A 27,485-nucleotide genomic window follows, 5' to 3' on the forward strand; every position below is an offset into this window, starting at 1 on the left:
AACAAAGATGTCTACATAAACACATGGGAAAACTTTAGGGAGAGTTCAGGGGCTGCTGAGAAAAACGCTGAACAGCTCCTAAACGTGGGTTTATCAGCTGCAGTGTACATGAGCCCTAAAACAGACACACAGCACACAGTTAACCCTTTGATCGTCCCAGATGTTAACTCCTTCCTGCCCAGTGTCATTAGTACAGTGTCAGTGCTTTTTATTAGCACTAATCACAGTATTGGTGTCACTGGGGATGTCAGTGACAGTCAATTCCCCTCCCAGTGTCAGAATGCCCGCCCCAGTACCGTAGCCCCTCTATAAGTTGCTGATCGCTGCCATTACTAATAAAAAAAACCAATTACCGTATATATACCGCTATTTGTAAACGCTATAACTTTCACGTAAACCAATCAATTTACACATATTGGGATTTTTTAGCAAATACATGTCACAGAATACATTTTGGCCTAATTTTATGGCAATTTTTTTTTTAATTGTTTACTGGACATGTTTAACCACTAACCTACAAGGCACTTATACCCCCTTCCTGCCCAAGCCAGTTTCCAGCTTTCAGCGCTGTCACACTTTGAATGACAATTGCGTGGTCATGCAACACTGTACCCATAATAAATTTTTTTCTTAAACAAACCAAAAACCACTGAAAATTTTGAAAAAAAAATTTTTTTTCTTAGTTTTTGTTATAAAATTTTGTAAATAAGTGATTTTTCTCCTTCACTGATGTGCACTAATGAGGCTGCACTGATGGGCACTGATAGCCTTCACTGATGGATACTGATAGGTGGCACTGATGGGGAGACACTGGTAGGTGGCACTGATGGGCATTGCAAGGCATCACTGATGGGCACTGAAAGGCAGCACTCATATATGGCACTGATAGGCAGCACTGACTGGCACTTATAGGTGGCACTGACTGGCACTGTTAGGCGGCACTGATAGGTGGCACTGACAGGCACTGATAGGCGGCACTGTTTTTTTCTCAAAATTGTTTTTCTTTTTTTTATTTATAGCTCAAAAAATAAAAACCGCAAAGATGATCAAATACCACCGAAAGAAAGTTCCATTTGTGGGGAAAAAAAGGACGTACATTTCATTTGGGTGCAGCGTTGCATGAATGCGCAATCGTCAAAGTAACTCAGCTCGATATCGCAAAAAAAATGGCCTGGTCAGGAAGGGGGGTAAATCCTCTGGAGGGCAAGTGGTTAAATACCACAAAAGGAATGCTCTATTTGTGTGAAAAAAATTATAAAAATTTCATATGGGTACAGTGTTGCATGACCGCGCGATTGTCATTTAAAGTGCGACAGCGATGAAAGCTGAAAATTAGCCTGAGCAGGAAGGGGGTGAAAGTGCCCGGTATTGAAATGGTCAAAATCGATTAGATTGCAAGCTCTTATGAGCAGGGCCCTCTTTATCCTTGTTTTGTTTTTAATTATATTGTAACTGTACTGTCTCCCCTTTTTATTGTAAAGCGCTGCGCAAACTGTTGGTGCTATATAACTCCTGTATAATAATAATAATAATAATAATAATAAAATGCCTTGCATGGAATTCCCCAGCAAGGTCATTTTCAGTTTTCTTTCTTTCACAGCACTGTTTTCGTTTCCTCAGCTTATGAGGAGAATGGGGCTGCTGTGAGGAGTGACACACTGAGCATGCGCAGGAGATCAGCTGGAGGGATAGTTTCGTTTCTCCTTCTAAGAAGAGGCACTGCTTCCTGGTTATGTTTCAGTGTGGGGATAGCTGGACACAGAGACACAGCTGTACACTGCTGCTGTTACATTCAACTGTATCTTCAGGTAAGTCACATTAAACTGCATAGTTGTATATCAAATACTGTAACAGAAAGACATTACCTTGTAATGACATTACTACAAAGTGTCTCTTCTAGAATTTTCTGGACAATGTGTAGGATGTCAAATGTGATACAATCCTGATATTTGCAATTATGGGCTTCGGGCAACAGTCTAGCATTCGCTGTATTTATAACCCGCAATAATCAGCATTCCTTGTATTAATAATTAACAGCAACAATAGTAACAATAATTGGGCAGCACAGGGGCTTAGTGGTTAGCACTCCCACCTGGCAGTACTAGGGTCATTGGTTCAAATCCCAACCAGAGCACCACCTACCTGGAGTTTGCATGTTCTCCCTGTGACTGCGTGGGTTTCCTGCGGGTACTTCGGTTTCCTCCCACACTCCAAAGACATGCTGGTAGGTTAATTGGATCCTGTCTAAATTGTCCCTAGTATGTGTATGTATGAATGTGAGTTAGGGACCTTAGATTGTACACCTCTTGAGGGTTAGGGACTGATGTGAACGTACAATATATATGTAAAGTGCTGCTTAAATTGACAGCGCTATATAAGTACCTGTAATAAATAAATAAATACCATGGCACCACCTGCCTGGAGTTTGCATGTTCTCCCTGTGCCTGCGTGGTGTCCTCCCACACTCCAAAGACATGCTGGTAGGTTAATTGGCTCCTGTCTAAATTGTCCCTAGTATGTGTATGTATGAATGTGAGTTAGGGACCTTAGATTATACACCCCTTGAGGGTTAGGGACAGATGTGAATGTACAATATATATGTAAAGTGCTGCTTAAATTGACAGCGCTATATAAGTACCTGTAATAAATAAATACCATGGCACCACCTGCCTGGAGTGTGCATGTTCTCCCTGTGCTGTGGGTTTCCTCTGGGTACTCTGGTTTCCTCCCACACTCCAAAGACATGCTGGTAGGTTAATTGGATCCTGTATAAATTGTCCCTAGTATGTGTATGTATGAATGTGAGTTTGGGACCTTAGATTGTTCACCCCTTGAGGGTTAGGGACTGATGTGAATGTACAACATATATGTAAAGCACTGCGTAAATTGACAGCGCTATATAAGTACCTGTAATAAATAAATAATAGCAAGGGTATGCTATCACACTGCTGTACCTACGGAAAACACGGGGAAAAGGTTACTGCACCTTTTCCAGAATCGCAGCCGTGACGGTCATAGTGCTAGGTGGTTTCCAGTGTATATAGGTGTCATTAAGTGTGAGCCTAGCCTAAAGCTGGCCATACATTATACAATTTTCTGGTTCAGTTTCCTTTAGATTACCTTCAACTATGTAGTGCTGGGGCTTGCCTGATTGTGTACAAGTTGAAAGTGTTTAGGTTTGACCTCATATTACATGGTTTCGGCCACCGACTTTATTCACATGCATTTACAAGCCTTTTATTGGTCAAGTTGCCAGACAGAAGCCTTTACTGCACTGATGCCACAAAAAAAGCCCAGTGAGGCGTGTCAAGGTGTTGGCAGGCATATTGTGACTGGGCTTTTCTATGGCATCGATGCAGTAAAGGCTTCTTTCTGGCAACTCGATCATGCAGTTCATTTTGGTTCAGGTATCATCGTATTGTGCTTCTTCAAAACAATCACACCGTCTTTTTCCACAGCAGCTTGTATTTCTCCTGGGGTTACCTGTGGGTTTTTCAGGTGTATCCTAAAAAATTCTTCTGGTAGTTGTGGCTGCAATCTTTCTTGATCTATCTGTACTTGTCTTGGTATCGAGAGATCTCCAAATTTCTACTTCTTAATAAATGATTGAACAGTACTGATTGGGATATTCAAGACTTTGGACATCTTTGTATATCCTTTTCCATCTTTATAAAGTTGCATTACCTTGTTATACAGGTCTTTTGACAGTTCTTTTCTGATCTCCATGGCTCCGTATCTAGCCTGCTCAGTGCATTCATGTGAGAGCCAACAATCTCATTGATTATATATACACAAACACTAATTGCTGTTTAAAAAGTCACAGATGTGGGAAAGTAACCTTTAACCGCTGCACCCAAATGAAATTTATGTCCTTTTTTTTCCCCACAAATTCAGCTTTCTTTCGGTGGTATTTGATCGCCTGTGCATTTTTTTTTTTTTGCGCTATTAGCAAAAAAATACTGACAAATTTGAGAAAAAAAAACAATATTTTGGACTTTTTGCTAATAAATATGTCCAGTAAAAAAATTGAAACAATCAAATTTCGTCATAAATTTTGGCCAATTTGTATTCTGCTACATGTCTTTGCTAAAAAAAAATCCCAATACGTGTAAATTAATTAGTTTACATGAAAAGTTATAGCGTTTACAAATGGCGGTATAGATAATAGGATTTAATTTTTTTTTCTACTAGTAATGGCGGCGATCAACGACTTTTAGATGGACTGCGGCGGACATTCTGACACTGTGGGGGGGAACTAACTTAGTGTCACTGACATCCCCAGTGACACCAATACAGTGATCAGTGCTAAAAAAAAAAAAAGCACTGACACTCTACTAATGGCACTGGGCAGGAAGGGGTTAATGTGAGGGGCGATCAAAGGGTTAACTATGTGCTGGGAGTGTTTTACTAGGGGGGCGGGGGTATGTGGTTCACTGTAAGCACACTGATTGGGATGGCTTTGCAATGTGCTCAAGCTGACAGGGAGGAAGACTGTTTGTAAACAAAACAGTCTTCCTCCCCGTCGGTGATTGACGGTAATAACCAGGCGCCTGCGGGCAATTACCGTCCGGGACCCGGTGATTGACATTTGTGACCACAAATGGCGCCGCGGGTAGGACGCGCAGACATGCCCGGACATGCAAAATCATGTATATATACGTGATTTTGCACACAGGTGCTGCCCTGTAGCAGTATATCTGCTATAGGGCGGTCCTTAAGCGGTTAACTGGCATTTTAACCCGTGTGTCACCTTGTATGTGTGTACCAAGGCCAAACATTCCAGGGTATGTAAACTTTTGATCATTGCCATTTGGGTGATTTCTGTTATCATTATGATTTAAAAAGGAGGCAAACAACTGTATGATCATAAATGGCTGAATATGATCACCATTGTTAAATAAAAGACAATTCTTTGGCATTATCAGTCATACTTTCAATAACAATGCCAAAATCTCACGAGTTTCTGCCACGGTGTGCAAATTTGCAAAGTGCAGTTGCTCCAGAGCTTAGTAAATGAGCAGAAGCTCTGCTGACTTCCATCATCCAATCATGTGCAAGCAAAAATGCTGTTTTTTTAAATTTCCCTTGCATGTGATTGGGCATTCTTGGCAAAGGGAAGCTTTACCTCATTTATTAAACTCTGGAGCAACTGCACTTGCAGAATACAATTGCACTTTGCAAATTGCACAGTCTAATTGCCTTTAGTAAATCAACCCCTATGTGTTCTGGAACACATCAAATTTGCATCAATGTGAACCAGGGATCAATGGAAACAGCAGCAAAAATGCATAGGTGTTGAAATGCAATGGGATTTCAGTGCGAGATACACAAAATTAGACAGAATGGAAATCACAACTGTGTAAAATTGCATCAAAATCGCACCACAACTGCTCCTACAATTTCACTTAAAAACATTCGAAATCACACAGCATCAGTGTGAACCAGGGATCAAGGATTTCGTTACCTGGGCAAGGTGTGTACAGTGGTTCTATAGAAGGAGAGGCATTAAAATGTGCATAGAATGCGGAAATGAATATAGCGTGTGTTTACAGGCTCTCCCATTAAAATCTGTGGGACCAAAAATGCCTGAATTTAAAAGAAAAAAAAAAAAGCTCATGTACTTTTTTGTGTATAGGGTATAGAGTAGACTGAGCATAGGGCATCTGGGCACATAAGTGTGAACAGGGACAATTAGAATTGGATTCTGTGTAGTCAGGCATAGGCGAAACAAGCAGAAAACTTGTGAAAAAAGTGTGAATGGGGACTAAAAGAGACCCTGCTCCTGGGTATAGTTCCAGTATGTTGTACAGTTTTTTTTAAATGCTTATTTACATAGTGCATCATATTTACATGGTCAACCAAGAGAAAAAAAGAAACAGAATAAATGAATAGAATATACACAGAATCATATATCATCCCTTTTCAAGCAGGGTGCCCAGGCTTCTTGCGGTGCCTTGAAGTTTCTTCAGGGGTGCCTTGGCAAAATGCCTAAAAATTGGCCAACATTTTATACAAGCCAGCAGGTGGATCACGCCTGCCTGTTCGTTACACAAAGCCACAAGTTTTAATTGTGCACTATTACAACCTTCTAGCTGCCGGCATCATACCAACCAACAATGTCATCAGTTGATATGGAGGATGTCCTGCCCCTCTCTGAGTTATGGGGTCGAATTAGCTGAGTGATAGAGAGAAACTGAGGGAGAAGAGAAACATTGGAATACTAGTCAGTACCAGTGTGGAAAGGTGTGTTTGCTTTGGAAGAATAAATTACCTCTAACATTGGGTGTCCTACATGTGTGGGTGTTGCTGCGTTATGTTAAACCATTAAAATATAAGATCCCTGAGAAAGTCACCACATGACTCGTGACTCAACGCGTTGAAAGGAAGCGTAGTGATGTCATCCGGTTTTGCACAGCAGAGGCCATCTTGGTACACCCTTTTGTTGTATATGCTTGAGAGGGTCTGCAGACCCGATTTTTAAATGTGAGTACCTCTCTGTCACTGTTTTATCTGAATAAATGTGGGTATTCTACACCATGGGAAGCCCTTTGTTGTTTATCTTTTGAGTATTGAACCAACTGGATAGAGATCCTGTCAGGGATCCCCTCGATCCCCGCCGCGATGGTCCCGGCGCAGGCACAGTGTGCCGCCCTGTGCAGGGACTCGAGCACTGGGTCCAGGCCGGCCGCGGCGTTCGAGTTCGCGCATGCGCAGTAGAAGCCGCGGCCGCCCGCTGGGCACCAATGGCAGCGCAGGGCGGGATATTTAAACGACCCTGAGCTGTCATTGAGTGCCTTCTGGTCTTACCTGTATCCTGTATCCGTGAACCTGTGTATTGTAAGTTGCTGACCCGGATTGTACCTGACCTTGCTGTATTTCTCCTGCCCAGACCCTTGCTTTGCCTGACCTCTCTCCTGAATGCCCCCTATTGGATTTGACCTGCTGTTGCTGACCTGGCGTGTGACCCGACTATTCTATGCCCGCTGCCTTGTACCTTGCCGTCCTCTCTGTTACCGACCCGGCCCGTCTGACCTTGCTCATCCATCCATCCATCCCGTGCAGTGGGGTCTGCTGACCTCCTCATATCAGACTCTTCCCCGTGGGAGCCCTTGGCGCATACCACTACCACTGACGGACGCACCCAGTAGCCACGACCTGGTCTCAGGGGGCTCCAAGTCCATCCCCACCATCAGGGGCCCTGGTGAACAAGCACCCTGGGACTTAGACTCCGTTCGCTGGGGACGCCTATTCAGTGGAGTGCTAGTGGTACCGCCAGGCGGTCCCTTACGGTACCAGAAGGCCATGACTGAGTCTAGAGGAGGGCCCTCGCCGCTTGAGGAGATCTGCAGGCACCTGTCTAACTTGACGCAGGCCGTATCGGCCCTGCAGGACAGATGTCAGCAGATTGAGAATCACTTCCAGACCTGCACTATATCCGTTTCTGCCCCACAGGCCGCGGTCCCCGCACCTCCGGCCGTAGCAGCCCCTGTACCGGTTTCTGGGGCATCCGCCCCACTCCCGGCGGCCGAACCCCGAGTACCCCTACCGGAACGGTTTCATGGGGACCGCACACGCTTCAGGTCATTCCGTGAGTCCTGTCTCCTCTATTTTGAGTTGCAACCACGAACCTTTGTGACTGAATCCGTGAAGGTGGGGTTCGTCATCTCCCTCCTGCAGGGTGAACCCCAAGACTGGGCCCACCGACTGCGGGGAAAAAATGACCCTCACCTTAGCTCGGTTGACTTTTTTTTTGACGCAATGGCCATCCTATGCGATGACCCACAGCGGGCAGCTTCTGCTGAAGCTACTTTGTACACGCTCCGGCAAGGCCGCCGAGCGGCGGAGGAGTACGCGTCTGAATTTAGGCGCTGGATGGGGGACACACGTTGGAACGAGTTTGCTCTCCTGCATCAGTTCCGTATAGGCCTATCAGAAGGACTGAAAGATGAGCTCGCCCGGGTGGAGGTGCCTGAGACTTTAGAGGACTTAATTGCACTGACTATTAAGATTGACCGTAGACTGCGGGAACGCAGGTTTGAGAGGTCCGGCCAGGGTCATGGAAATCCCTGGGGGCCATTTCAAGGGCCCAGTCAAGCACCTAGGCCAAACATCCAGAACCGGCCACCTGGAGATATCCCTGAACCTATGCAACTCGGCCTGGCGCGGCCTAAACTATCTCCAGAGGAACATCAGCGCAGACGATCCCAGAACCTGTGCCTCTACTGTGGCGCAGCTGGTCATATGGTACGATCCTGCCCGCAGAAACTGAGTAAGTGCACCTCTTCTTCCTTGTCCATTGGCAATGTTAGTCCATCCCAATACTTAGTGGTGCCCCTTTCCTTTCAGCTTCCGGAAAGGACCGTGGAAGTATCGGCCATAGTTGATTCGGGGGCATGCAGCTGCTTCCTGGACATTAATTTTGCTCACCAGCAGGGTATTCCTCTCCAATTGAAACAGAAGGGGTTCAATATTTATTTGGCTGACGGTTCCCGGATAAAATCAGGGGTGGTGAACCAGGAAACCCCCTCCATCGCCACTGTCATTGCCGGCCAGCACCAGGAACTGCTCCGCCTGGATGCTATAGCTTCACCCCTCTTCCCAGTCATTTTGGGGCTCCCATGGTTACGGGCCCATAACCCCCAAATTGACTGGGAGACCGGAGTAATTTCGTTCCCTTCTCCATACTGTCAGGTATACTGCTGCACTTCGGGCCCGGGGGTCCCCCAAATCCTCCTGTGCTCTGAGGGGGAAGCTGAATTAAAACAGGTAATCCCGGCAGCCTACCATGAGTTTCTAGATGTGTTCAGCAAGCGGGGAGCTGATACTCTACCCCCCCACCGCCCTTATGACTGTCCCGTTGACCTGTTACCCGGTTCAGAAATTCCTTTTGGGCGAATCTTCCCCCTTTCGGAGCTCGAATTGGGAGCCCTGAAGGAATATATCGAGGACAGCCTCCAGAAGGGGTTCATCCGCCCCTCCACTTCACCGGCGGGGGCGGGAATTTTCTTTGTTGAAAAAAAGGACAAAACCTTGAGGCCGTGTATCGATTACAGGGAGTTGAACAGGGTCACGATAAAGAACCGTTACCCACTGCCGTTAGTACCAGAATTATTCCAAAGTTTAAAAACAGCAGTGGTTTTTACAAAGCTGGATTTGAGGGGAGCATACAACTTGGTTCGCATAAGGGAGGGGGACGAGTGGAAGACGGCCTTCCGCACCCGCTTCGGCCATTTTGAATACTTGGTCATGCCGTTCGGGTTGTGTAATGCCCCGGCCACGTTTCAACACTTTGTGAATATTTTTAGGGACTTCCTGGACGTCTTTGTTATCGTCTATCTAGACGACATTTTGATTTTCTCCCCTTCCTTGGGGGAACACAGAATACATGTAGCAAGGGTATTGGGGCGATTACGGCAGCATGGGTTGTACGCCAAGGCAGAGAAATGTTGTTTCGAACAATCCAGCATTACTTTCTTGGGCCTGATCATCTCCACCGCGGGGGTCGCGATGGATCCCCAGAAAGTCGCTGCAATACTGGATTGGCCTGAACCCACGGACAGGAAAGGCGTCCAACGATTTATTGGTTTTGCAAATTTTTACCGAAAGTTCATCAAGAACTTCTCGGGTCTGGTCTCCCCCATTACTCAGCTAACCAAGCTGGGAACCCGGTTCAGATGGACACCTGAAGCTCAGGAAGCTTTTGAAGCCTTGAAGAAGTTGTTCACCTCGGCACCCATTTTGGGTCACCCAGACGCCGCCCTGCCCTACATCCTGGAAGTGGATGCATCGGAGAATGCGGTAGGTTCCATTCTCTCCCAGCGGAAGGGCACCAAGGAATTGCTCCATCCTGTAGCTTTCTTCTCACGGAAGCTTACCCCAGCAGAGAAGAATTATGATATCGGTGATCGAGAGCTACTGGCGATCAAAACGGCATTAGAGGAATGGAGGTACCTGCTGGAAGGTGCTGTGCACCCCATCTTAATTTTTACTGATCACAAGAACCTAGAATATCTGAGAACCACCAAGCGTCTACGCCCGCGACAGGCAAGATGGGCACTATTCTTTTCTAGATTCAACTTCCACATTACGTACCGGCCTGGATCAAAGAACACTAAGCCAGATGCGTTATCACGTATGTACGAGGACGCCAAGGAGACCCCAGTACCCGACACCATCTTGTCCTCGGGAAACCTACGAACTCGTCCTTCCTGACACACTCAAAATCCACCCAGTCTTCCATGTGTCCCTGCTGAAGACAGTAATCCCAGATGCCTTCCCTGACCGAGAATCTAGACCCCCGGAAGCCATAACGGTCGAGGGTGAAGAGGAATTTGAGGTGGAATCAATCCTGAAGTGCCGAAGGAGGGGGGGCCAGGCCCAATTCCTAATCAAATGGAAGGGCTATGGCCCTGAGGACAATTCCTGGGAACCAGCCCAGAATGTCCATGCACCTAGACTTGTCCGGAGGTTCTTTCGCGATCACCCGTGGTGGAGAGATCGGGTGGGCATCCGGAGGTTGCCCGTAGGGGGGGGGCAATGTCAGGGATCCCCTCGATCCCCGCCGCGATGGTCCCGGCGCAGGCGCAGTGTGCCGCCCTGTGCAGGGACTCGAGCACTGGGTCCAGGCCGGCCGCGGCGTTCGAGTTCGCGCATGCGCAGTAGAAGCCGCGGCCGCCCGCTGGGCACCAATGGCAGCGCAGGGCGGGATATTTAAACGACCCTGAGCTGTCATTGAGTGCCTTCTGGTCTTACCTGTATCCTGTATCCGTGAACCTGTGTATTGTAAGTTGCTGACCCGGATTGTACCTGACCTTGCTGTATTTCTCCTGCCCAGACCCTTGCTTTGCCTGACCTCTCTCCTGAATGCCCCCTATTGGATTTGACCTGCTGTTGCTGACCTGGCGTGTGACCCGACTATTCTATGCCCGCTGCCTTGTACCTTGCCGTCCTCTCTGTTACCGACCCGGCCCGTCTGACCTTGCTCATCCATCCATCCCGTGCAGTGGGGTCTGCTGACCTCCTCATATCAGACTCTTCCCCGTGGGAGCCCTTGGCGCATACCACTACCACTGACGGACGCACCCAGTAGCCACGACCTGGTCTCAGGGGGCTCCAAGTCCATCCCCACCATCAGGGGCCCTGGTGAACAAGCACCCTGGGACTTAGACTCCGTGCGCTGGGGACGCCTATTCAGTGGAGTGCTAGTGGTACCGCCAGGCGGTCCCTTACAGATCCCAAAAGGAATCTTGGAAGAGGTTATACTGGAGAGATCCATTTGCAGATTGACTGACCAAAAGCACGAGACCTATTTAACCCATAGGTCTAACCCTAAGGTGAGCATGCACGCTAGCTGGTGGAGGAGGACATTAGTTTCATCCTGGAACATCACTGGTGGACTGATTGGTATTTGGAGAAATTGGTTTCACCAAGAGATTATTTTGCATTCATGTTATATTTAATTTATATTTATGGTGCACCTGAATTGTGTTGCACTTAGCCTGGTGTTTATTTATATATTACTATTGTATTTACTCACAGTTTTTTTTTTGCATTTGATTATTTATCACTCTTTTGCTTGTTAAAACAGCGCTCAGCCGGGTGTTTATTATTTTTATTTACATTATATGTATGGGTGGATAGTAGATCTCTAGGTAAACTTATTATGATTAGATTTTTTTGGTAAACAGTGGGGTTTTATTGTTCTTTAATTATAATTTATATATTGGTTAGACACTCAGCTGGGTGTTCACATACACATATATATATAAATATATATATTTATATTGTAAGTGTGGTTCACTGACATTTATCCTTATTCATCTGTTCATTTTGTACTATTGTGGTTTACACTGTGGTTAGCATATGACACCCAGCCGGGTGTTTACTATTTATTTTTGATTATATATTCTTTGATTGTTATTTATGAAGGCACATCTTTTTATGTTATGAGGTTATTATTTGGGAGGTAATCTTATTTCTTTCTTATTGGTTTTACACGTACTTAGCCGGGTGTTCATTACATGTTTGATGAGTTATTGAGTAGCGCAAGCATTCATTTTTTGATTGATTTATTTTGTATTCTGGGAACACAATTAGGTGCTTGCAGCCAGTCGTTGAATTTTGGGTTAGGTTGTGGCAGTGCATGAGGATATATTGTATTGGTAAACTATTAGAATCGTTTTTTTTACATTTTAGAATGGGGGGCCTTGAGACTGTCCATAATTATAAAGGGTGCCTCAAGATTGTTCATAGCTTTAGCTGCAGATGTGCTTTCTGCTTTTCACCTATTCTATCATCATTTTAGAAAGGCCGACAGCATTGTGAATAAAGAAGAATGGGAACTGATGTGAAGGAAAGCCTAAAGCTCTACAGGAATTACATTATGAATATAATTCGACCCTCCTATGTCCTGCAATTCATTGGAACCTGGATGCCGGAAAGTGAGTCTCTTTATGGTTTTTATAGTATATTGAGTTGCATCTATGCAAATTTTAAAGTGACTCTGTTACTTAAAAAAATAAAATAATGTGCTAGCGGGTATAAAGTTCAGGAAATTAGTGGTGCCATCTCATGCTTGTAGCAGTTCTCATTCTCCTCTGATATGGCTAAATGCCAGGCACTCTACATAGGTAATGTTTAACAACTTGTTGGTAGTGACAGAGCTTGTCCCCTCACGTCGTTCACAGATTCCTATTGGCCAAGAATTGTGGCAAATTATAATAATGGACCAAGAGTATTGTGGAGAACGAAGAAGTAGGGTAGCCTGAACACTATCCAGAAGCTTTGTGAAAAGACACTTTAACAAGTATTCAAGTGGCGCATAATCAATATTCCATGCACAAAAACAATAAAATATATAAAAGTGAATAAAAATATTCCACTATACAAAAAAAAATTGAAAATAACTGTGTATAGTCCGAAAAAAGTCCAAATAATATCAATTAGTTTATCAAAAAGAAGATCACCACGTGAAAGAATCTTGTGCAAAACAGGTGAAAAAAAATATATATATGTGTGGAGTGCCCCCCTCTCAGGTGTATACTCATCAGCAAATATTGCCTCCCACTCTCATGGTTGGCGAACTGGGCTTAACAGACGATCTTCAAGAGATAAATCAGAACAATGTGGTATTTCAATCTTCTTCTCTTTTGGAAAAAACTAAATCCTAAGACAGGTACTCTTGATCTCCAGTCTTCAAACTTTGGAAATAAAGATCAGGGACTCATTTCTCCTCCTAGTACTCCATACTCAAATAGCCAGGCAAGAGAAAAAAATTAGAAAGCCCCAATGGTGCAGTACAAACTAAAAGTCCCTTTATTGCCACAATAGACTGTCACTTACAAGATATAAATGAATAAAAAGCCCAAAGATGTTAGCTTACATATACCTAAAGTGAAGAAAGGCGAGCCAGTGCTCTCACCACCGTCGGCTCTCGATTGCTGACGTGCCCGCGTCACTTCCGGTTCCGGTCAGCGTCACTTTCAGTCACTGCACAGCCATGCCCTGAAGCGTTTCGTCATATCCGACTTAATGATTAAGTTGGATATGACGAAACACGTCGGCGATCCCACCAGCTATCTCGAGATCGCACGCGACTTCCTTTCCTCACCTCTGGGGGTGCTCCGCACTTCTCGCGAGACTTGTCTCTTCGTACAGGGAAGAAAGGGGCGACTCTCGTGAGCTTTCCTCGGATGTGGATGCAGTTTGGGCCGGAGCTCTGCGGGTCTGTCGGTGAAAGTGGGGAGAGAGGAGGAGCAGAGAGTAGGCAGGGACGTACAGTGCAGGCACAGGTGGTGTGTCGCTGTTCTGTCGGATTTCGCATGTTCACTGATCACTGTGGGTTTATGTGACTGAAGACCGTCTGTGCTGCTGAAATGTGAGGCTGATATAGATGGGCGGATAACTCAGCTCAGAGGGCGAGACGAGCAACCTGAGATTGGTTACCTAACCGCTTTCTGGAGTTGGACCTGAACTACATTTGATTATGTAAATGCAAGGCCAGGACATCGCAGTCTCTGCAATCCAAAAAGGAGGGATTGCTGTTGAATTCAAAGTCTCCCCTGGAATTAGCTGCAGTATCCGACAGGACCCAGAGGAGGGAGTTTCCACTTCAGGCTGTAAACACCCATCCATCTTTTAAAGGGGACCTCTGGCAGGAATAGATCCTTGTACATCCAGGAAACATCTGCAGGGCTGCACACCATCCAGAGGAAGGAGAATCCGTACTCGGCTTACCTCATCCATTCCATTCTTAAAGGGGACCTCTGGCTATACATATTACATGAGTATTTAAAATACGCATCTGGTGAGTGCGTATTTTTACCACACCTTTTGGCACATCACTGAATACTGGAGTAATCAACAGTTTTGATTGGCACCTTAGCACAAACTGTCACTTTTATGAAAATGTAATATTACAATATTATTCTTATTTTATGATTCACATATCAGCATCTTTAATATCGGACAATATTTCATTTATTATAGCTTTTAGCACTGCACCTTTTAGTTCCTATATATGTTGAGGTTTTATCTGGTTACCTTAGTGTGCAATAGCGGCTACTTTTAAGTGCTTGCTGATCTTATACTCATTTCACAGTTATTATTTGCTTAATAACTATTTATCACCTTTTTATATATTCAGCGCAGTTATTGGTAGTATACCTTTATCACTTTCATATCCAGAAGCTTTGCCCCTTTAAAACAGCCAGAATTTGATCATAGCAGGCAGCACAGGGGTTAGACCATCTACCACTGGCTCCCGGGCTCAAATCCCATCAAGGACACTTATCTGTATGCAGTTTGCATGTTCTCCCTGTATTTGTATGGATTTTCTTCAGGTGCTCCAGTTTTCTCCTATACCCCAAAGACATGCTGGTAGGTTAATTGACACATGTATATGTATGCATGTGGAGGTAGGGACTGTAGATTGTAAGCTTTTGAGGGGACTGATGTTAATGTGAAGTGCTGTGCAATTTGTCAGCACTATATAAATACCTGTAAAGCTGAGTATACACAAATGAGGTAGATAGAGGAAACAGGACATTGTATTCAAACAGTGGGATATGCAGCTGTCAGAATACACTGATCCCCAGCTTCAATCGCTGATCAACAAAAGTTTTCTAGCATGTCAAACGATCATCTTCTGTCAAGCAGGGTCAACCACACACTGAATTCGTTCAGACCCTGCTGAAGCAGCCAAACTTCATTTAGCATATGGCCTGCTCAATAGTAAATATATCAGAGGGAAATGATAGCTAATCAGAGCTTCCAGATGTTTTTGAAATCCAATGGGTTTGTTCAGTGAAACACTACAACAGGTTACAGTAATGTGTAAAACTGCAGTCCACAGCAATCAATGCAACTTCTATCTACAGATACCAATACAAAAATCCATTTTAAAATGTATCTAAAGCCAACATTTTTTTTTTTTTTAATTGAGGGGTGAGAACTCATGTTGGGTTTATATTACTGTCTGTGTTCCCACTAGGAAGATTCACCTGCTATATTTTAAAGCTGGCTTTAGACGGAATTAAATTTTAGTGGTTCAGTATGAACTGGACAAATTTTGATCCATCTATGAGCAGGCTGGTTGTACTGAAGTCAATCTATCTTACAACCAGACTGTGGGCTTTTGTTCATAGGAATACTGCCACGGGCTGTAGCCAGCAGCAGTTTTCACTGTATTTTGACATAGGAGAAACCACCCACTGTCAGAATACAATAGCTCAGTGGGAGGGATTCCCCATCAACACTGAATGTGTTTCTGGGGGAATCAAGCAACTTTCTTTCCTTCAACCCATGGAGACTCTTATAGGGACCCTGATGTATGGGGGACAGTGATGGTCACTCTTACTAAACTTCTTTCTTTTTTTTCTGATTATATCATGCTGATTACAATAAAGATCCAAGTAAAATGTATTATTTTCAATTGTATTTTATTTGTTTTTTTCATTTAAATATTATTCATTCATTCTTAAACTGAATTTGACCCTTATACTGAAATGTTTGAAGACCCCTAGTCTAGATTATGGCTGTCAGATAACAAAGGTCTTAGATGTGTAATGTATCTTGTGCTTAAAATACTCTTATTTGTTTATTACACTGGTATAGTAGACAGTGTTCTGTACTGTTGGTCTTCATTAGTGTCATGTTTTGTGCTTTTTTTTTTTTATTTCCTGGAAGGTATAGAACAGATTAAGGCTGAGGAGGCAAAAGGACCAACTGCAGCTGCACAATTATTTATAGATAAACTGCTGGAATTGGATACTGAAGGATGGTATCAAGGACTTATAGATGGTCTATTTTCTGCAGGTTTGTTATATAACATTGTGATTGTATGCTTTATGTCAGGGTTGCTTTGTAGATCCAAGCTGGTAGGGTAGATACATCCATTGCAAAAGTATAAAATACTAAATATTTGTAGCTGTAACAATAACACTTCAGTGTATGTTAAAAAGGAGTTACCATTACCATTTGGAGAATAAAAGAAAAAGATGTTAAATAGTTCAGATATATGAAATTATCAGTTTGCATAGATGGAGGATTGTTGCTTAACCCCTTTACGATTGCCTAACGCACATGCATGGCGGCAAAAGAGTGGGCTTTAATGGTCACACTCCACACACATGCTGCGGGCAGCTGATGTTTCTGTGTCAGAGTGCTCTCACTGCATGCTCCCAGTTCAGAGAGCGGGCTATGAAAGACAGCTTTTGGTCCCTATCATTGAGCGCTAGCTGGCAGGACCCCCCCCCCAGTCATGTGACCACTGTGACAGCCAGTAAGAATGGTCACATGATCGGCTGATCTTTCCCACCCCCTAGTGTTCAGAACTTTTTAAAGGGACACTGGGGTGGGTGGGAAGAGGTTAAGTACCAAAATATTCTTCTTAAAATTAATACAGCTTTTTTGAGTTGGTTTCAAAAATCAGATTTGCACTACTTTTGTTTTTAACACTTGCTTGTACCTATGTGACTTAATGCATGATCAGTATTTCACATTATTGCCAATAGCTGCATCTGAAGATCATAGTAAATACGTTTATTTCATTCTATCATCAGCTGCATCTTGTGGCGATAATGAGGTATTTTCCTGATTCACTATATTCTGTATTAAAAAAAAATTTAAGCTGGAGAGAAAATAGCCTAATTACATTTTGTTAACTCCTATTCGCACAAATGGAACAAACATACAGTTTCAGGAGGCAAATAGCTCTATGTAAGGGGTTGTGCATTTTTAATTTATGCATTAATTGCCATGGTCCAGTATGTAATTAGGTAGACAAAATGTTATCAAATGCCTTTTTATTCTTATTCTTTGGGATATAAAAGTATAGCAACATTTCATCTCACAATGTAGTAATATACAGTGAAGGAATAAGTATTTGATCCCCTGCTGATTTTGAATGTTTGCCCACTCACAAAGAAATGATCAGTCTAAAAATCGAATGGTATGTTCATTGTAACACTGAGAGACAGAATAGCAACAAAAAATTCAAAAGAAATGCATGTCTAACAAATGATGCACTGATTTGCATGTTCATGAGGGAAATAAGTATTTGATCCCCTATCATTCAGCAGGATTTCTGGCTACCAGGTGTCTTTCATACACGTAACAAGCTGAGATTAGAAATAGTCTCTTAAAGGGAGTGCTGCTAAACTCATTTTGTTATCTGTATAATCTAATAATATTAGTTTTTACCACATTTTCACAGAATGACAGTCCATATAGTTCAGCAGGATAAATAGCTCTGCAAGTAAGGGACTGTGTATTTTTCTTTGATTGCTCAGTTCTCTGTGCAATGCCAGGGGGAGGGGCAGAGGGTGTGGTGGGCGGATTGATGCTGCCTCCATTTAGGTGAGTATAAGGATTTTTTTTTACCCCATATTTCTCTTTTAAATAATATCTACACCCAAGGACAAAAATGTAATATATTGCATCTTACCAGCCCTTAGATGTGGTGGCTGCATTGGTTTTACTTTTTAGGTTAAGCACATTTTCTTCAAGTACAGAATACTGTTTACCTTTTGATTATGCTAGAATTCCAGTGCCCTTGTGACTTCCTGTGCTTTAGACTGATATCTCAACATGGTTATTAGCTTTTCCATCTTCTAAGTACAGAACACCACCTCCTTATGCAGTGGAGATGAGGGGAGGTGTTTGTAGTTCAGATCGGGAGAGCAGCCTAGTTGACAGCGCTGCTCATCAGTAAGTAAAGTACATCAAGTGAGCATTATCACTCTGAGAGCTTGTACACAAGGGCAGCTGGGGGTAGTAAAAGCATTTGGTGGTCGGTAACACAATAGAGCTGCTCCTCAACCGCCCTGCAGCTACATGAAATGCATGCAGTTGTGGTATGATGGATCAGAATTTTGAAGGTTAAAACAAGCAGTGAGGGTGCAACATATTGTGCAACATATTGCCAACTCACTGCTTGTCAAATGTCCTCTGAAAAGCAATCCACCTTAGACCTCTTTTCAGAAGAGCTGCAATAATAGCCATCTGTGTGAATTAACCCATGGGCAGCGAGGGGACAATAAAAGCAGGTGGTAGATCGTTAATTTTATCGCCCTCTGACTGTCCACCTAAACACAGAAATACAGTTGCTCAGGGCTGTGCACATGCAGCAAAGCATTGCACGTGCGCAAAAAAAAAGAAATAGCATGACACATTCAGTGTGGTGGTACCTCAGGTGGTGAAGAAGCAACATATCCCCTCCTCATCTCCTGTTAAACGCAGTCTGAAAAGCAATCTGTGGTGTTTCACTTTTCAGAGAGCACTGACAGGGGGTAAGGAGGTGGCTGTAGGGATAAGCTGAAAGGATCAATTTCTGTCTGTAGCCTGACCTGTCCTCACTTATCTCTACCACCAGATTAAGGAGAAATAAAGCTCCAGACACCAAAGTATAAAAGCAGTATTTCTAAAAGTTTAATACAAAGCAATAAATGATATACAGAACTCAACAGGCATTGCTTAATTCAGGATAACCAATGAAACATTATATTCTTATCAGTATAGATATGTGAGAAGCAGAAACATACAGAGAAATTAAAGCAATTCCTGAGAAACTAAACTAAAGCTCCAAATGGAGGCATTATACAAAATGTTTCCAATATGCATCCGGATTCTTTAAAAACTTGTCAAAAATGCACATGCAAAGTTTAGCAACAACATAGAACACAAATATTAATAAAAGACCAAAAAGACAAAAGAACAAAATCAGCATGCCTACTTTCTTAACCCATCCAAAAAAATCTCCAAAACTTCCCAACCCTTTAAAAGGGTTCCAGCCATCCTCAGCTCAGACATGCCGGCATGCCCTATACTGAACTTGGTACTACTTTTGAAAAATAGACTACTGGCCTCATGTGTCCTCCATAATCCTGAGCGAACACAGCCGCCATGGTTTTACAATTGTCACGAGCATACACATGAAAATCAACAATATAATTTGCTAAACCCAGAGCAGGAGAGGAAACTAGTGAGGACTTCAAGGTTTGGTAGACATTGGTGGAATCTTGGTCCCAATTAAAGAGCTCTGGAGCCTCAGTTTGAGTGTGCTGCCTGAATATGTTGACATAATGGGAGCAGTCAGGTATCCATTGGTGACAATAGTTACCCATACCAAGCAAGGAGAGCATTTACTTTTTAGTTTTCGCGGCAGACCCATAATGGCTTGGTTTCTTGACTGGCTCTCCATTCTGGTGCTTGTGACAGAGTGAAACCCAAGTAATCCACCGTAGTTTGATAATATTGTACCTTGTGCCTTGCCACCCTGTGTCCCTCTGTACCCAGAAAATCTAACAGAAATATACTGTCCTGACTACAAGCCTCTCTGTTAAATGAACAAAGTAATAAGTCATCCACGTACTGGAGCAACGTGGAACCATGGCGGGGTGCCCAACGCTTTTAAGGATTCTTGGAGGGCCGTGGAATATACAGCCGGAGGTAAACAAGGTAAAGTCTAAGACTTATTGCTCAGCTTACCTGATTGGCTGCACCTTTATCCCAACTTCTGACACCAAACTGATAGGATCATTTTTTGTCTGTCCTCACTTATCTCTACCATCAGATCCGGGAGAAATAAAACTCCATACACAAAAGTGTAAAAGAAGTATTTCTAAAAGTTTAATACAAAGCAAGAAATGATATACAGAACTCAACAGCTGTTGCTTAATTCAGTATAACCAATGATACATTATATTCTTATCAGTATAGATACGTGAGAAGATGAAACTGCAAAAGCAGAGGGGCCCAATATAAGGTGCATCCGTTTACAGAGAAATGAAAGCAATTCCTGAGAAACGTAACTAAAGCTGTTTCATCTCCAAATGGAGGCATTATACAAAATGGATGCCAGTTTAAAAATATATCTCCTTAAATAAGCCGCATGTGTAAACAAGCCCTGAGACAGGAAGTGTGTCACTGTCAGGATCACCAGTTCTAAATAGGTTGTGCATATGGACCAACAATATCTGGCAGTAAACAGTGCCATGCAGAAGACAACACAGATTTGAAACAAGTAATTATTTATTACTAGCTTTTGTTGCTTGACTTGAGAGTTGTTTCAGCTATGATCCAATGTTTGTTACTTGTTCCACTTTTGTTAAGGTTTTCAATCTTTTTTTTTGTATCCATTAAAGAATATAGAGGACTATCTCAAGCACTTGCTGCTAAAGACTTCAGAGGCATTCAAAGTCTAGAAGAATATAAAGCACGCCTTAATGTTATCAGAACGACTGTAACATGCAACATTAAGCCTGGAGAAGTAGTTGATCACCTCAAGGACTGTCTCATAAACAGGGAGGTTGAGGAGATTTTGCAGGTACGCTTTGGCAACATAAAATATGGAATCAGCCAGGTTTGTATTGCTGTTTGACTCCTAGTTGGTAGTACTTCCTAATGGCTGGTATGTCACTGGGACAGAAAGATGAAGGAAATCTCCGCAAAGTGGACACAGGTAACAAGGAAAACCAGAGAAAGGTCCTTCGCCTCTACATTTAATTACACTATTAATTAATGTGCTTTTATTACTATCTGTGGCCCCATTGTAGAAATACTCCTCTCCTTTCTAAACTATGTCTCCTAATGTGGGGGGCCAGTTACACCACATACTGTATATGACTGCTTATTTGAAGCTGAATTCCAGGTTTATACTTAATTGCATAGTTTTATTGGTCCAGATTGGCACAATGTAAGTATGCATATCTCATACCTTAGAGTCCGCTGTAGATACTGACCATTGCTGCAAGAGTTGGTGCTACTACAGTCATTGCCACAATTGTCGGGATAGGAGGGGCACTGACAGCATGATCTCCATTTTGTCCAATTAAAGAACACCTTGCACTCATTGAAAAAACGCTCACACAGAACACAGAAGGACCCAGATGACTACTACAGTGATTGTCAACTTCCCCAGCAGTCCCTCAAGTATGAGATATGTAAACTTACATTGTACCAAACTGTACCAAATTAAGTATGCAATACAGATCATACCAGGAGTTCAGATTTAACTCTGTTTTGTATGCTTTACACCATTTCAATTTATAAGTCGATTGGTTGCAAAGATTAACATATTATTTGTTCTGTTCTGCAATCAGGAAACACTATTAAAAGGGGACACTGCTGGAGCACAGAAACTTGTTGAATGCCTACTCCGATCCGATAAAATAGAATGGCCAAAGACGTTTACTCTAGTCATGGAACACTATGGTTACAAAGAAGTCCTGGAAGTTTGGAAGGGTGACACAGGTGATTTAAAAACAAGCTTTTACCAATTCCGAAAAAAATGTACAACACTCTACTACTTTGTAGCCCAATGACAAAGGTGAATAAAATAAATATAGGGATTGCCATTGCTGACTTCCTTCTGAAAATGCTAGTTGCTGACCTGGAACATATATGCAGATTAAATTAGTCAACATAAAATCCTAACCAGCATACTTTCTCTGTTTTGGGTTAGTGACTCAGTGTTGCAGCCTGGTATTGGAAAATGCAGTGAACGCAGCACAACCAATCAAAAATCATGTTTTACTTTTCTGTGTACGGTAAACTGAAATCTCATTAGCTGCTATGAATTACTGCACTCTATCACTAATTATAGTTAATGGGGAATTGAGGAATGAAGTTATATGGTTAACTCAACAACATATATTATGCAAAAGTATTAATAGGTAGTAATTCATTTATGTAGGGATCCCAGGAAACAAAAAAATACCAAGAGTGAAGTCCTAGGAGGGCTGAAGTTCAGTTATGGTTCCATAGTCCACTTATATGGTAATTTTCCAGTCACTTTAATTGGTCAACACAGTTCCAAACATCTTCTTCTCTCCTCTCCTCTCCTTGACTCGATGCCTACCATTAGAAATTCAACATATATCATGCTTTGTACTTTCAGAATGCCATAATGAGAAGAAAATACCCACTGATGACCCAATGGAATTAGGCAGTCCTTTCATGATGTTTCAGTTCACAGAAGAGCCTGTATTGGACAACCTATGTCTGTCAGGTAACTGGTTCAAAGTTATAAATAACAATAAATATAAATGGATCACACAAAATATAACATACAAGGGATCACAGATTAATCTTAAACCACAAAATTATCTGTAATAAAAATATAGTGGTGACCCATAATAACCAGAAACTAATTGTTCTGACACCTTGATAGAGGCACACTATTGATAGGAAGACTATGACTGGATAGACTTTGTAGGCACATATACATCAGACAATATTTCTTTGATAAAACCTTAATTATCTTTATTACAAAAAGTGGTACACATAAGAAGGGACAAAACAACATTGCATAAAAGTGATACTACATATATACCACAAATCGAGAAGACTTGTTGCACCCAATACATGAACAAATTGAAATCTTTAAGCTCCTCAACAACTATATAGACTATTGGGTACCAAAAATGATCACCAATGGCTGGGATGACCTTGAACAGCTGTGTGAATATATATAATATTCCAAGTGGGAACTAGTATGATTTCAGCTGGAATTGGCTGTACATGTTTTGTGATTAATACTGTATTGGACAACCAATTTCTGTCAGGTAACTGGTTCAAAGTTCCCTTAATTTCAGAGAAATTATAAAATATAAATGGTTCACACAAAATATAGCATACAAGGGATCACAGATTAATCTTACACCACAAAATTATCTGTATTAAATATGTATCTAGAGTGGTGACCTATAACAACCAGAAACAAATTGTTCTGTCAATTTGATAGTCACGCTATTATTTTTTGTATACGTTGACATAATTATTGTGTATTTAATTCTGTACTTATACCTATTTATGACTTGCATTGGCCAGTGTCGTATTATTTGCTCCTTGCTTTATTCACCAGCTATACAGATAAGAAAAGATGGTGGCAGAGGCAGTTTAAAAAAAGATAATTTATGAGGCTACAGGAATTGTGTATTGGTCCTTTTTTCGGCTATCCATGTTCCGTTGTTCTCTGCAAGCTTTTGCTGCTTGCAGCTGTCTACCTTCAGCACAAATGAGAGGGAATCTCATTCCCAATCACAGTCACCCTTTGCATTTTGGGGGAAATGTTTCATGTTAGATTGTAGCATTTTGGCATGTTTTCAACATATGAATATAGCCTAACTACGTCAAAGGTCCATGATAATGGTGACACATTTACAACAAGCATCCCAACCTTAAAAAAATGTGGTGATAAGTTGCTTCACCCTGTTCTACTGACCCAGGAAAGACCTCTTTCCTATGCACTGAATAAGAAAACGAGATAATTCCACTCTGAAATTTGCTATTTAAATAATCTGCAATTCAGTAATAATATATAGCTGATCTTAGTGTCACTTCCAGATTTGGAAATACACACATTGACAGTGTATGCTGTTATGTTATTATTAATGTTGTTACATTAAAACTACAGTATACTTTGCTGTGATCTTTATAATGCCACAGGAATATTTAACCACTTGCCTACCGGGCACTTTTACCCCCTTCCTGCCAAGGCCAATTTTCAGCTTTCAGCACTGTTGCTCTTTGAATGACAATTGCGCGGTCATGCAACACTACCCATATATAATTTTTATCATTTTTTCACACCAGCTTTCTTTTGGTGGTATTTAATAACCACTGTGGTTTTTATGTTTTGCACTATAAACAAAAAAAGAGCAAAAAAAAAGTTGGGGAAAAAAAAAGTTTTTCTTTCTTTCTATTATAAAATTTTGCAAACAGGTAATTTTTCTCCTTCACCAATGTACGTTGATGAGGCTGAACTGATAGGCAGCACTGATGGGCACTGATGAGGCGCCACTGGTGGACATTGATGAGGAGGCACTGATGATGCTGTACTGATATGCAGCAATGATGGGCACTGATAGGCAGCACTGACTGGCGGCACTGATGGGTGGCACTGATGGGCACTGATTGGCGGCACTGATGGGTGGAACTGCTGGTTACTGATAGGCAGCACTGATAATCAGGGCACTGATAATCAGAGCAGATCTGCTCTGTGACATTTGCTGGTTATCGGCAGTACTTTCCTTATGCTGTGACAGTGTGAGGAAAGTGCTGCCAATAATCGGCAACTGTATTTATTTTGTGAACAGCTGTGTCATTGGACACAGCTGATCATGTGGTAAAAGGCCTCTGTGAGTGGCCTTTTACCTAGTTATGTGATCAGCTGTGTCCTACAGACAGAGCGATCACTGACAGTGCTGGGTGTGTGCTGCTGGAGGCATGCAGGGGGCATGTTTTGGGAGCACGTCATATGACACCCTCCTAGAGGTGGACAACCACGCTGTAGCCATCTTTCGGATATAGCGCGATTGTAAAGTGGTTAAATATGGATGCCAGAGTGAAAGTATACCTATATCAAATATAGTTGTTCAAACCCTAATAATGAACTTTTTCCATTTTTCATTTTGGTTTGTTAAATATACCAACAATGTTTTGTTTTATTTGTTCAGTGAGGGAAAAAATACCTGTTAATCTGTAAATTCAGTGTAGTTTTTATCTTGGGACTACAGATCAAAAAGACAGTGGGCAGGGCTGACACCATTCAGTCAATAAATATGCTGTATTTTGTCAGCCTACAACAGGACTCAAGAGCTGGGTGAATTTTGGGCAGCTAAACAGGTATTTTTCTTGCAGGGTCTTTAAAGGAGTAAAATATGGGAAAATGTGCATGTATTGCAGAGATGTGCTGCACATATTTTTTAAATTGCTGTAAAATAATTTAACTGTTTACAGACATATGTCTTAAATGGTTTGGAGGTATTCATTTCTATTATTTGGTAAGCATTATAACTATTTGATGTGCTGTCTGTTCCATTTGTTGGAAATTACCTATTATTTCATATGTAAACATATATTTTTGTATGATACTATAGATGCAATAAAGGGCTTTTAATAATTGTCTTTGTTCTTCAAATTTTAAGCTCCAGAGCAAGATTATGAACCAGGGCAAGATTATGGGCACGCTGCAAAGCTTCCCAAAATGAGTGAGTATACATAGACACACTAATGTTTGAGATTTACACTGAAGGCTTCAGGTAGAGAACATGTTCCAATCTGTGTCAGACCTCTTTGGTTTTATAAGGGGACATTTTATGTGGGCACCTGTTCTTGGATTGTCACCTTTTGTAAGCAATTATATTAATTCATTATAACATATAAAGTAGGAAAACTTCTATAAGCCCACCAGTTTTCATTTGGTACATTTACTCCCACACCCCCTTCTTTTCCTTGTCTTGTCTGCTTTGTAAAAGTTGGCTTATCATGTTGGAGGCCCAAAATGGCAATTGGCTGGTGGCATGCATTACAACATGTTTGAAAGCCCTCCGGGAGTGAAGATGCTTTGTGATTTTTAAGCTACCTGTGAGGTAGCTTGTTGTGCCACAATCTGAGAAATCTTTAATTGCAGAGAAACCCTGTGTCACTGCTAGGAAGAATCCTAAACGGGCTTCCAGTTTTCATTTTGAATGCTCTGATAATTTTTTGAATGCCAATATTATTAATACATTATTCTGTTTGGTAGTACAATTGTAAATGTTTCATGGTATTAAATTGTATATTTTTGGCTTATGCTTTTTAGTTTCCACTCCTGCATCAGTAAAAACTTTGAAGCTAAGAAAGTATCAAGAAGAGTTGGCTCAGCCTGCATATTGGGGCAATAACACAATTATTTGTGCCCCGACAGGTCAGTTTGTTTAACTGAGCAATAAGCAAAATGTAATATTGACTTCATCTTAACACATTTTTGTAACACTGCAAAAATCATTTTAAAATGATTTCCAGCTTTATTCCTTATCATAAATATTTCTTAATCAGTCTTAATGCCAGTGCAGAATGTTTATATTCTTGTTTCAGTGCTTAATAACAAACATTTAATAAGTGGCTTTTGTCACATTCTCTACATTTAAAACCTACATTTGTTCAAGCCCAGTTGAACCCTCTTCATTTTTTCTTGCTGTTTACATTTGTTTTATTAATTCATTTAAATATGGATAATATTGATAATTAAAAGATGAAAATATTATACTAAAATGGTGGGTTAATGCGGTGTTAAAACCAAAATCAAAAATTTTATATATTGCAGCTTACCAATCGTTAGATGTGATGGCTGCATTTGTTTTCTTTTTAGGCTTTTTTCCCCCTTTATTTTTAACTGGGAATCTGGCCAGTAACACACCTTCTGTATTAGAGTTCCCCCACACTGGATGAAGGAGCATAGGGGCACATTTGGACAGCAGAGTTTGTAATCTGGGAGGAGGAAAGTGTTAGATGTACTAGCAGGTTTAGCTACACTAACACATTAAAGCCAAACTCAAGCTTACACTGCAGCTACACAAGCAGTTACAGCAACTGTTTTTTTTCTTTTGGGATAAAGGTTTTACATGAATAAATAAAATCTGATCACTGTAAGCACCCCTGTCAGTTTGTCTCAACACTCTAACATTCTAGCATTTGTAGAATAGCTTGTTCTGTTGAAAAACAACAAACTTACTGGCTAGATCAGCAGGTGAAAAGAAAAGAGAAAAAGCCTAAAATAGAAAATTAATACATCTTTATGCAAATGAAAGTTACAAGTAAAGGATGAAACAATCAAGACTAGACATGGGAAGGGGGAAGTGGAGTTTTGAGATTGAGGATTGTCTCTAGGAACCATCATTACCAACTTGTGAGACTACACAAGTGTTTTAATAATCTCAATATCCTGGATAAGGGAGGCATAATTCTGGTCTCTGAGAGGTAACAATATCTCCCCTATTGAACGCTCTTGATTTTTTGATTTGGTAAGAAAAAAACTGTCCTGGCAGCACTAGAAAAATTGGACAGCAGCAGTCCAGCTATTTGAATTTATTCTTGCTCAGTGAGCAAGAATAAAAGTGACAAGAGCAGTATTCAGGGGGCGTGCCGGGGTGCAGGAGAGATCCAGCTCTCCTATGTGTTGACAGCAAAGGGTTTTTTAACTCTTGCTGCAGCACTTAGCTGAT

General features: G+C 41.9%; 1 protein-coding gene across 1 annotated transcript in view; it reads left to right on the top strand.

Annotated features, from left to right (window-relative positions):
* The first annotated feature begins 1,663 nt into the window (after positions 1 to 1,663).
* Positions 1,664 to 27,485, top strand: part of RIGI (RNA sensor RIG-I) — a 78,085-nt gene continuing 52,263 nt past the window's right edge. The window contains exons 1-8 of the mRNA XM_089674755.1: positions 1,664 to 1,808; positions 12,305 to 12,440; positions 16,186 to 16,314; positions 20,643 to 20,824; positions 21,600 to 21,750; positions 22,397 to 22,507; positions 25,428 to 25,490; positions 26,084 to 26,188. Coding sequence (XP_089530881.1) covers positions 12,335 to 12,440; positions 16,186 to 16,314; positions 20,643 to 20,824; positions 21,600 to 21,750; positions 22,397 to 22,507; positions 25,428 to 25,490; positions 26,084 to 26,188 — 847 coding nt within the window. The 5' untranslated portion in view covers positions 1,664 to 1,808; positions 12,305 to 12,334. The remainder of the gene's footprint in view (positions 1,809 to 12,304; positions 12,441 to 16,185; positions 16,315 to 20,642; positions 20,825 to 21,599; positions 21,751 to 22,396; positions 22,508 to 25,427; positions 25,491 to 26,083; positions 26,189 to 27,485) is intronic.

Source organism: Staurois parvus, unplaced genomic scaffold (assembly GCF_062004578.1).
Source record: "Staurois parvus isolate SC_StPar_1 unplaced genomic scaffold, SC_StPar_1.0 ptg000012l, whole genome shotgun sequence".
NCBI lineage: Eukaryota > Metazoa > Chordata > Amphibia > Anura > Ranidae > Staurois > Staurois parvus.